This window comes from Pogoniulus pusillus, chromosome 15 (assembly GCF_015220805.1).
Source record: "Pogoniulus pusillus isolate bPogPus1 chromosome 15, bPogPus1.pri, whole genome shotgun sequence".
Classification (NCBI taxonomy): domain Eukaryota; kingdom Metazoa; phylum Chordata; class Aves; order Piciformes; family Lybiidae; genus Pogoniulus; species Pogoniulus pusillus.
This window is the reverse complement of record NC_087278.1, coordinates 23,187,637-23,199,802: the sequence shown is the minus strand read 5'-3', so window position 1 is coordinate 23,199,802 and position 12,166 is coordinate 23,187,637. Positions and strand designations below refer to the sequence as shown.

Genomic DNA, 12,166 nt, shown 5'->3' with positions numbered 1-12,166 from the left:
CTGTGATACTAGGGTAAAACAGGCAGGGGCCTGAAGTCCCCAAATGCTTTACACTTAATAGTGCAGGGATATGAAGTGCTGCATTTCATATGTTCAGAAATAGAATTATAGAGCAGTTACTTAGTCACAGTGCTTTTAAGAGCAGGTGAAATGAAAGGCAGTTTTTAAAGGAGTGTTTTCAGACAGGTGGAGTTTTTCAGCTTCAGTTTCTTCTTTGGAGCAATTGTAGTTATAGCCTTCTGAGCTCTGTCTTTGTGATCTAAATGGCCTGGCCACGCTAGAGAGTAAGAAAGGCTCAGGTCATAGTACTGAATGCTTGTCTGTAATTGCCTGTGCTGACTGACAATTAGCATACTTGCTGGCACGGTTTTTCCTTATGCCAGTTCATGCTTTTCCAGGCAATGCTTGGAACAGCTCACTGTCAAGAATGGCTTCCACTGAGCAGCTCACTGATAGCGAGCTTTGGGGGAGAAAAGAGAATTCAGATGGCTAAATATGAAGCATGCCATGCTACCTGGATTCAAGGTCAGAGAATGATCCTACCTCATTTTCATTTTGTAATACCACATTTAAAGATATCCAATGACTTAATATCAGGTTTGGCCAGATCTGGGGGGAAAAAAAACCTCACAATTCTCTGCTTACCCTGAAAAATCATCCTCTGACCTGAGAGTGAAATGCATCTTCTCCAAAAACTAATGGCAGGCAGAATGTGTGAGCAGCAGCATCTCTGCAGCAGTGTTTTCTTCACAAATTGACATATAAGGAATTTCAGAAGTCATCCTCCGAAGTTGAATGTGGAAAGTCAATTCAAACATTTCATTCAATGAAAAGTAGTATTTCTATTCAGTACTCATTTGTAAGTTCCTGGCCCTGCAAGCGCGTAAGTAGCAGTGTGTGTAATGTGCTCTCAGGTGTACTTGCACAACCTTATTTTCCTCAGCTGAGCTGTGCAGAAGTGCTTGAGTTATTTGAGTGATAGTAAGGCTTTGTGGGCCAGTCAGTATGTTGCAGGGGAATTACAATCTTGAGGATTACACAGGAAACACTGAAGACATATTTGAGTTTAGAGAATTCACTCAGTACTGATTTAGCACAGGACAGGCTCCTGCTTTTCTTTTAAATCCCAAGGTGAATCTGTGGGGCTACCATTAAAAAAACCCAAACAGCTACTTTTAAATACAGCAATGAGGCCAGGTGACATTTTTAAAGAACATCTTTTAGAGCAAAACAGCAATTACAAGTCAAGCAATACCTGGAACCCAAAGAGCTGCTTTGTTCTGTTCCTCAGAGCAGTAGAGGAGCTGGCCTGTTTTTTCACAGATGGAACAAGTGAATGTTGCCTTAGAAAATTACTACTGTAAAGCTGTAAATATGCTTACAGATGAAGAGTGTAGAACCAATTCCTTTCCTTTTAGACTGAGCTTTCAGCTGCATTCATTTGAAGCAGCATCTCAACCCTGGCTTTTGAGCTAAGCCTCTTGCCATGCTCCAGCTTTCAACTCCCATCTTCTCCTGACCCAGCAGTAAGCTGGAAATATTCTGACGAGTGGTGAAGACAGTAACAAAGAGGTTTCTAATTTTGCATAGTAAACAGCTCTTAAATTGATTTCAAACGTTTAGTAGGGAAGAGAGTGGGCCTGCTTTAGAGCCACAGGCAGAGTAAACTGATCTCTGCATGGTATTTCAATGTGGAGCCTACTCCAAACTCATGTTTCACACCCCAGTATTAATATCCCAGGACCTGTCTTACAAATTGTGGAACTGACATTTTACCTTCCAAGAGACAGAAGGGAGGCACAGGTTCTTGGTGAAACTAAACCTGGGACAGCTTTTATTCCATTAAAAATAAAATAAGACTAGTACAAATACTGCTACCTAAGTATGTACTGTACAAAGGTTTCCAGCTACTCCTGAAATACGCTACCTTAGGTATGCCTTAAGGCATGGGCAGCCTGATTCAGGGCTAGACAGAAATTAGGGCACAAGGTGAAATGGATTTTTCACATTCTAAAGGATATGTAGAGCTCTCTACAAACTTCTGGTAAACCCTCAAACCTTGAAAAAGGAAGGACCTTTTTCACTTCCCTAAAGGCATACACACACACACATCCCTTCCTGCACAGGTATGCACTGTATAGCTATGAGCAGTGCAGCCACGGGGGCTGAATTCATTTAAAACAGACACAAAAATAAGTAACCTTTTTTGTATTATTTCTTTTAAAACATATTGTCTCATATGACAATGAACTGGCCTTGAGAAAATGCGTTCACAACAGGAAGCACTAAAAAGCAAAGACTCCAAGACTCCAGATCTGATTTATCTTGTTGTTGTACCAGCTAGAGACTCTTTGCAGAAAACTTTTGACTCCCTGTGCATTACACTTTCAGTGATGTTGTCTGACATTCTTTTCTCACCCCCTTACATGGTAATTGGAGCATGAGATCGGGGGGTTGTGGCACAAACCATTGGTAACAACAGCAGATCCCCCAGCCCTCCCTCGCACACAGTCATCCTGGTCCCCATAGGACCTCCCACATCCCCCTTACCATGGTGTCTCCAGTGGCGTTTCCTTCCCTCCTGGGTCGGTGGTAGAGGGTCGTTGCAGCAGTCCAGCTCTGGGCTGTAGGGCAAGAGGCAGCCTGGGCCCAGCACCCAGCACCTGCTGCTGTGCTTCAGTGTCACAGTGTGGTGGGGAATAGGTCACAGGCTCTGCAGTTCTGCTGCTGCATCACTGCCTCCTGCTCTCCACACTCCCCTGTGTATGCAGATTCATGCAGACAAGTAGGACTTGGCTACACCCCGGATTTCAAATTGGGTTCCACCTGGTTCAACACAGTTAACTTGTCTAAGTTCTGCTGACTGAAATGAGTCAAGGAACAGGAGGAACTGCAAGGAGTTGCACTTGACTACTGGATCATCTGTGGGCAAGGTGCATGTGATTCTCTTCTTGTTTCACAGATTACATCCAGTTGGAAGGCACCCTCATATGTCATCTTGTCCAACCTCCCCTGCAGTGAGCAGGGAGACCTCCAACTAGATCAGACTGCCCTGAGACACATCAAGACTGATCTAGAATGTCTCCAGGAACAGGGCCTCAACCACATTCCTACACAACCTGTTGCAGTATTTTACAACTCTCGTTGTAAAGAACTTCCTCCTTATGTCTGACCTAAATCTACTCTGCTCCAGTTTAAAACCTCTGCCTCTCATCCCGTAGCTACAAGTCTTCCTTTAGGCCCCCTTCAGGTATTGAAATGTAGCCATAATGACTCCCTGGAGCCTTCTCTTCTCCATGCTGAACAACCCCAGTTCTTTCAGCCTGTCTTTGCAGAAGAGGTGCTCCAGCCCTCTGATCATCTTTGTGGCCCTCCTGTGGACCTGCTCCAGCAGGTCTATATCTGTCTTGTGTCAGGAATCCCATGCTGGACACGTCTCTTAGTACTAATACCCCAAACCTCACGACAGAGATTGTTTATCTTTGTGACCTCTGCTAAGCTGATCGTAGAGAACTGTTCTTCAGCCTTTCAGCTGCCTGTTGTATGCACCAATACAATCTTTGCATCGAGCAAGAAGATGGCAAAACAAAAACACTGAACTACTCTGCTTTTCTAGCTGGAGTTAGCAGCAGAAAGTTCACATGCACATGACGCACATTCTTTCTCACAAAGCTTAAATAGTAGGATCCCCAGGACTATGTCTTTTCCCCTCCATGACATAAAGAGAACGCAGAGGAAAACATGTTTGAATCCCAGGCACTTCATTCTTGGTAGCTCAGGTCTTGGCCACCCCCAAGTTCACAGAGGCATTCTTTTTTTTTTTTAAAGAAAAAAATCAGCTGCATCTTTCACAAAACGTAATTAACCACTCTCTGACTTTGACCTACCAACATCATCAGCTGCTTAGATCTCATCAGAGTCCACTGAACAAGCCTCTACTTACTTCACATGTGTTGGAAGAGACCTCCAAGATCATGCAGTCCAATCTATCACCCAGCCCTATCCACTCAACCAGACCATGGCACTAAGTGCCTCAGCCAGGCTTTGCTTCAACACCTCCAGGGACAGCAACTCCACCACCTCCCTGGGCAGCCCATTCCAATGCCAATTCTTGGGCAAGAACTTCCTCCTAATATCCAGCCTAGACCTCCCCTGGCACAACTTGAGACTGTGTCCCCCTGTTCTGTTGCTGGCTGCCTGGGAGAAGAGACCAACCCAAACTGGCTACAGCCTCCCTTCAGGTAGTTGTAGGCAGCAATGAGGTCACCCCTGAGCCTCCTCCAGGCTGCACACCCCCAGCTCCCTCAGCCTCTCCTCACAGGGCTGTGCTCCAGTCCTCTCACCAGCTTCATCACCCTTCTCTGGACCCAATTTCAGTATCTCAACATCTCTCTTGAATTGAGGGGCCCAGAACTGGACACAGTACTCAAGGTGTAGCCTGACCAGTGCTGAGTACAGGGTAACCTCCCTTGTCCTACTGGCCACACTGTTCCTGATCCAGGCCAGGATGCCAGTGAGACATTTCAGGAGATTGCCTGAAAACTGGATAATGTCAAGACATTAAAAGTTTTTATATACTTAATCACAGCACAAAGAAGCAACTCTACAAAGAGATAAATCACTTTATTGTGAAAATTAAATATTGCAGTTTTAGTATTAATAAAACCCCTGATAGCTTTTTTTCCTGCCTCCTTACCCTTTCAGGATGAAATAAATACAATTAAAATACAAACTCAGTAGTACTCCAAAAAAAGGTGAAGGTTACCAACCTCTGTTTAAAAATCAAGCTGAATGTTACAGACCTAGGAAACGACAGGCTATGGCTTTTAAGGACATTCTAAACATCATGTATGGCTTGCTTAGACCACCTCCCAAAATGCAGTTCTGCCACCTAACTGAAAACATTAATAGAAAACTAGAACAAAAGACTGCTTGACACCTAAGCAGTCAGCCTGCTGAGAATTTGGCCCAAATTCAGACAGAAGTTTGCCATTTCATTACCTGAAGTGAGACCTTGCAAAGCAGGGGGCCAGTAAACACAACAGTAATAGCCTGAAAGAGCTTGACTCCAGACAAAGCTTCTGTGTTTCAGTTTGCCTGGCTTCCCATCACTGTTGGTGGCAGAGATGCAAGTACACTTTCAGTGGGATTACAAGAACCATCCAGCAGTATCAGGAGCAGCTCTTCCCTATGTGTGCTGAGTATATAAAACATAACTTTTTCATATGGTGAAGCATTATGTGCTACTTACCCTGATGTAAGTCCTAGCAGAAACAACAACTCTGGGGAGAGGTATGGGACTCTTTCAGTTTTCACTCTGAGACTACTAGGCAAGGCCATTACTGCATTCATCAATGACCTGCCCCACTTTGTCTGGTATTAATACTGCAGTATTTCTCTGCTGGGATAATCCAAGTAGAAACTGACATAGAACCAATTTTAGCAGTGAATATGTAGACTGTTTTTGAAGTGTCCCAGTAGTTAGCAACAGATCACACACAGCTAGAAGCATCACAATGCTGCTATCTGTGTGAAGAGTGAGCCACCACTTCAGTGCACTGCTGGAGACCAAGGAATAACCTGAATAGGAATGCTGTTGTAAGACATCACACTGGGTGGCTACATCTCACAGCTTTGATGTGTTGGATAGAATCTGCCCAGCAGAAAGGCTGCTTTGCTCAACTTTGTAGTTTGGGTGATGTCAGTCAGCTTCCTGGCACAGATGCTAGGATGGCAGGCTACTTGTTTGCCACATGAACTCCTTGCCTCTAACTTGTCCTCTCCAATAAACAAGTTTGCTCCAGTGAAAGCAGCATTTAAGTAGGTCAGCACTCTCCTTTGGAATTTTCCCTTTGCCAGCTGATGATACCTGGATGGATGGAGAAGAAATTGATGTTCTAACCCAAACCTCCAATTTCACCCCAAGAAGTCACAAATGGGGTCAGTCTGGTGACAGATCTGCAAGGACCATTTTCTCTCCACCAATCTGGGGCAGGTTGTGGGATCTCAGAGAAGTGTCTCTTTCTGCCTGTTAGCAGACTTTTGTTCTGTGTGATAGAGCACTGCTAAATGGCTTCCATCTAACCCACGACTTCAGATACTGGGGGCAGTCAGAGCAACTCTAGACAGGAAGACCTTTTGCCATCTACATAAACAGAGCAAGAGACAGAGAAAATCAATGAAACAACTTCAGCTGTTCAACTAGGTAATAATAGAGTTTAAAAAAATAAATCTATTTCTTTACCACCATCACATGGCCCTAAGAATTACTCTGCATCAGATAAGAACAAAGTGCTGTAATTTGCAATTAAGAAGATACAGCATATTAGTTCTTGTGGCCTAGGACCTTGCCCTTCTGACTGAAACGTGACTAAAATCAGAAGCACTTTCATAAGAAAGCATCACAACAGAAATCTTGCATCAGGCTTCACTTTCCCCAGTGGTTTTCTTCCACTTGTTTTCTTCTGCTTGTTCTTGATACCCTGCTGCAGAACTGGACTTTTCAGATGTCTCTGGGCAAACCACAATATTCCTCTACTTGTACTGAAAGGCCTTTTACAGTCGTGTCTCCAGGAATGCCATTTCACTTGCTCAGCAATCTGACCAGCATTTGCAAGGATGGAGCCTTCTTCCATAGGTCATTACTGACTACACAACCCTCACTCGAGTTACAGGTGAAGCAAATTGTTTGAAAAAGAGGATTCTTTCTTGATTCCAGAGACAGAAGACGTATCTTTACCCTAGTGTTGGACAGAATGGTGCTATAAAGCCAAGCAAAGCACCAGGAATACTTGTCGCGGTTCCAAAATTTATACACCACCGTTCTCCACACGAAGGAGCCAAGGTATTGCCACACAGAAGCTCACAAGTAGTCATCCCAACTGGAACACTAATTTCAATGGTCTTTGAAGAGACTGATTACATCCTTAAGACAAACTGTCAGTTTTACAGCAGGAGAGAAAAGTGCATTCTGTGATGGAAGACACTTAGTCTTGAACTGGAGACCTATGGACCGGAGAAGAGACCGCTGCCCAAGCCTGTCGGAAGAGCTGCACCAGTTTGTAAATGAATGGCAGTGACGTAGGAGAAGCTGCAGAGCAAACCAAAAAGCAAAAGAGCCTTTATTATAGAAGGTAAAACTGAACTACACTAACATATTAACAAAAAACTAATCCCAAATAGAGTTAATGGAAACCTAGTTGCCTTATTTCCTTGTGTTTGGTTTAGCACTTGGGCCTTCACTCACAGCACTGATCACATTCCTGGGGAGCTGCCTTCAATGTTTCCCAATGAACTAAGTGCAGAATGGCAGCAGAGTACCTGCTGCCCAGCAGAAGGGGAAACACTCAGCCCCTCCACACCCCAGCTGTCTCCTCTACATCGTAAGATGAAGCCATTCTTCAGTGACAGCAGCAGCCATCACCAGAGTGACTCCAGCATAAGCAGATCAAACACATGACCTGGGCAATTCTGCCTTCCTGACAGAACAGTCCTAGAAGGCAATCACTCTTCCAAGAGATATGCACCTTATTACCAAAGATGACCAAGGCAGAGACCAAGTCTAGGACAGCTCAGCCTGCCTTGCTCAGTCTGTACATGCTCTGCTGAGCAGAGCTGAGGCTGGAGTAACTGCTCACAGAAAGCTGGGTTTTGTGGAGCTACGTCCTTCTACATGGACTGTAACCAGAAACATTTCAAAACAAGCCAAGTGTGAAGTTAGCCACCTAGTGTTTGTGCTCTCCCAAATCTGCTAAAACCCAACTGTTCTCTGCTCTGTAACCACAATGAGATGTTTTAAAAAAGTCAGTTTTAGTGCTGTACCTGGGTCTAATCTCACCACCACCAAGTACAGCAGAAAAGTAGCCAAGAGCATCTTTTTGTAAGGAAGTAAAGAGAAGTGGCTAGACATGGACCTCAGTGCTCTACGCAGAAATGTCAACATGGCCAAGAGCTTTTGGGACACAGCACCTAGAATACAAGAACAGAAAGGCTGTTAGAGCAAAGTGAAGTTAAAAAAAGATACAGAAAAATAAGAAATTAAATTAAGACCATTCATAGTTTGATTGCATGAGAGTGGGGTTGGTGGATTTATCTGTCATCACAGAATGGTTTAGGTTGGAAGGGACCTCAAGGATCATCAGTTCCAACCCCCTGCCATAGGCAGGGACACCTCTCACTAGAGCAGGTTGCTGCTTTTCTGCATTGTGAGAAAAGTAGCCCCAGGGCCACAGATAAAGCCTGCCCAGACCAGAGAGGAAGCAGGTCCCACTGGGTGACTCTTTGGTTGTCTGACCCCTGCCTAATGCTGGTGACAGCAAAGCTACTCCCTGCAGAACAGGCTGAGCACTGAACTTCGAGTTCAGTGATGTGAGAGTAATGCTGACATCCCAACTTCCCCTTGGGAAGATATTTTTCAGCCCTTTCTGAACAGAGGTTGCCCTCTGCTCTTCACTGTATTCCTCCTCCACATCCCCTCTGGAGCACTGAACGAGAGGAGGGTTTACATTGTTGTGTCACTCAGTCATCACCCTCTCTGCCCTTGCTTGGGCCTTGCTAAGCTGAAGTGCCTGTTTAAAGAAGATCCTGTCTTCCAGCTTCTCCTCCACACCAGTGAGTCTGGACGTGCCTTCTGACAATTAGCATCACCAGTTAGTCCAGCATCCCCACATCTGTTTTCAGAGTGGTCTCACTGTGGGAAAGCTGCCAAGCTGCTTTTATTTTCAGCTTATGCTTTTCTTGAAGCACCCCACCAAGGGTGACATTAGGTGGCACTCACTCTTGTAATAGGGATCAGAAGAAATACAATTTTATAACACAATTCATTTTTATACCATCTTTTTTTTTTTTTAGGTATCTATTTTACTATACTCTGATCTTATATCACAGTAGTGTCAGCTTCTCTCCTAGGAGATAAGGTCAAGTGATTTCCAGTTCTGGAGGAAACACAGTACTTTAAATAGTGGATAGATATTGTTCTACATGGGCTCAACTATAAATAGAGACAATGCAGAGTACATATAGCCAACAAAATGAGCAAAAGGATTGCTAGTTGAGGTTTAATTTCCCTTGTGTACCTTTAAAAAACCAACACAACACAACATATTTATTCTGAAGTGCATTTTAACCTGGAAAAATTTATCATCTCTTGACAATGGCAATACTGCATCCAGTTCTGGGCTTCCCAGTTCAAGAGGGACAGGGATCTACTGGAAAGAGACCGAGGTAGAGGTACAAGGATGCTGACGAGACTGGAGCACTGCCTCATGAGGAAAGGCTGAGAGCCCTGGGGCTGGTTAGTCTGGAGAGGAGAAAGCTGAGAGGGGATCTCAGCAATGCCTATAAATAGCTGAGGGCTGGGGGTCACAAATGAAGGGACAGGGACAGCCTCTGCTCACTTGTGCCCTGGGACAGGACAAGGGGCAGTGGACGGAAACTACAGCACAGGAAGTTGCACCTCAACGTGAGGAAGAACTTCTTGACTGGAAGGGTCCCAGAGCACTGGCACAGGCTGCCCAGAGAGGCTGTGGAGTCTCCTTCTGTGGAGCCTTTCCAGCCCTGTCTGGATGTGTCCCTGTGTGACCTGTACCAGATTCTCTGGTCCTGCTCTGGCAGGGGCATTGGACTTGAAGATCCCCAGAGGTTGCCTCCAACCCCTTACATCCTGTGATCCTATCAATAACTGGACGACTAGGTCTTCCAATTCCTTCTGTGCTACCCAACAGGTCCTTCTTGTGAAAACTTCCTGCTTTGTCATGACAATATTCTTACTACCCTGCTAATACCTGTGACTCTTTGTTAGTAAGCAACTAACTAACTTGAACTAAAATTAGGAAGAGGAGCACAACCAACCAAGGGAAAGCCTACCCAAGAGAGTTTCTGTTGCTGTGTCTTCCTGCTGTTCAGCAGCCGAATACCTGTCTTCCCGCTGAGTCCACTGACATCGGCTTTCAGAAATGGTCCCCAGAAAGGCTTGCTGCTGCTCGCTGTCAAACACGTCACAGCTGCGCACAAGCTCCTCTGCTGCCTCAAAGCGGCCAAGGGGAAGCAACGCATGCAACAGATAGAGCTCCAGCAAGGAGCCGTACTCGGGGAGCCTCTTATTGCTTTGGTCTCTGAACCAGCTACTGCCAACCTCCAGCATCACCTGCGGCTCTTTAACTTTGCTGTATAGCAGGATACTGAAATACAAGAAAGCAGTACCAGAAAACGTTAAATCCTTTAAAAACTGAGGTCACTGACAGTTACTACCCACAAGCAGCTATCATGAAGGCACATGATCAGGGTCTACACTTTAATTTCATAGACTCAAAGAACAACCCAGGTTGGAAGGAACCTCAAAAGATGTCCAACTTTTTGTAAAGGTCTCTTTTCTCCACTTCTGATTTTACCACATTGTTTTCCCAACCAAAGCTCTAAAAAAGCCTAGAGACTGGTTAAACTGGCTTACATGGTTCCTCACACTAGCAATGCTTTTCTTTCCTGAAGCAGGGAGACATTTCTGGGGCAGGTAACAGGTAGGAGCACCCACGCTGCTTTCTCAACATCACCCCTTTTGTATTTGCTCACTGTGAAGCAATCTGCAGGCCTGCAGCCATGTTCCAGTACTCACAGCTTGAGAACAGACCTGTCCCTGGTTCCACTTTTATCCTCACACAGTATTCAAGTCTGACCTACTATTAAACCTAATACAAGCCTACAAGCCCTGCATATATCACTGCCACAGACAGAAACTCACCACAGCTCCAGAACTTTTGGAGGCAGATGTTCAGGGTCATGGTAATACTGTAAAACCCAAGACAGAACTTCTCTCCACCGGTTCATCTCAGCCAGTGCCTGAATGCCCACAACACAAAGGGAGCATTTCACTTCTGCAGAACTGGTAATGAAGAGACACCCTAAGTAAGTGCTTCTCACAACCACATTTCATCCCTTCCAGTCAGCTGCAGCCTAGCCTAGGTACTCTACAGCTCTTTGGCAGCCACTTTCCCTCTCCTCACCCCCATAAAAAGGCAAATTCAAGCTCCCGAGAAGATACGCTGAGGCTGTGCCTAGGACAAGGGGACGCCTCCTAAGCACATCTCCTTTCCTCAAACATGCAGAGTTGCCTTCCTGTGAAACATGTGGCTGTAAACAGGCAGTTAGCAAACGGTGCCCGAAGCCTAGCAGGGGTTTAAACAGTTGCTAACGCCAGTCATTTGGGTAAGTAAGAAAAAGCCAAGCAACACTGCAAGGCTCATCTGTGCTATTGCCGTTCATACCGACACTTACATTCGAACCTCTCGCACAAAGTAAAAAAACCTCAGTTCATTACATCCCCAACTCCTTCTGTTTAAAAAGACATAAACAGAGCAGACACAGCCTGCAGTTAGAAACCAGCCTGACCCTGAAGCGACACCGGGCCGCTTCCCTGCGCCGCCCTCTTACCACTCCACACGCCCGGCGACCACTCGCACCTCTCGGGGACGGGGCTGGTGCCGGACGCGGTACCCAGGCTGTCGCAACCAGCTTCACACCTCTCCAAGGCGGCGGCGAAGTCCCGGTGCAACACCAGCAGGTCCGTCGCCTCCTCAAGCAGCGAGGCCGCCTGGGCCGCGACCGGGGACCAGGTCACAGGCTCGCTCCTCATGGCGCCGGGAAGATCGCCGGGAGGGCTGCTGCTGCTGCTGCCGCTGCCGCTGCCGCTGCCGCTGCCGCCGCCGCTGCTGCCGCCCGGCTCTGGCTCCAGCGCCGCTGCCGCCTTCCTGAAAGCTCGGCTCAGCTCGGGCTAGCAGCAGCAGCGGGACCGGAAAGCTAAGAGGAAAGCTCCGCGCCGCCGCCTGCCAGCAGCGGAAGGGCTACCCGGAGGACACCTCCCCGCCCCGTGGGCCGGCGGGACATGTAGTCTAGGGGTGACGTGAGGGAAGAGGTATCGGCGGCTACCGGGCGAGGCGCACAGAGATGCCGGCAAGCTGGCTTCAAGGGGTGTTCTACTGCCTGCAGTCGGGGCGGTGGCAGAGGCGACTCTGCGAGAATTAGCAGCTAAAAGTGGGGTCTTGGGGGGCCCGTCGAGAAGCTGCGAAAGCAGGACGTGGGATCACTACGCTTTCAGCCATCCTGGGACAGACTTCAGTGCTCGGTCCCTGGCAAGACCCCCTTCAATTTTCCAATCAGTGTGACTGCCGAGGGG

At 46.6% G+C, this 12,166-nt stretch overlaps 1 protein-coding gene across 2 annotated transcripts; it reads right to left on the bottom strand.

Moving 5' to 3' along the window:
* Positions 1-6,316: 6,316 nt before the first annotated feature.
* PEX26 (peroxisomal biogenesis factor 26) lies at positions 6,317-11,659 on the bottom strand. 2 transcript variants are annotated; one of them, XM_064155733.1, is made up of 5 exons: positions 11,454-11,659; positions 10,736-10,876; positions 9,865-10,178; positions 7,822-7,968; positions 6,317-7,090 (listed from the first exon to the last, which is right to left on the bottom strand). In XM_064155733.1, the coding sequence occupies exons 1-5, from the start codon at positions 11,624-11,626 to the stop codon at positions 6,987-6,989; spliced, it is 879 nt and encodes a 292-aa protein (XP_064011803.1). In that variant the 5' UTR covers positions 11,627-11,659; the 3' UTR covers positions 6,317-6,986. The 2 variants fall into 2 exon arrangements, with proteins under 2 accessions (XP_064011803.1, XP_064011802.1); XM_064155732.1 differs by having other exon boundaries at positions 7,914-7,968; positions 11,454-11,658.
* Between the last annotated feature and the right edge of the window lie 507 nt (positions 11,660-12,166).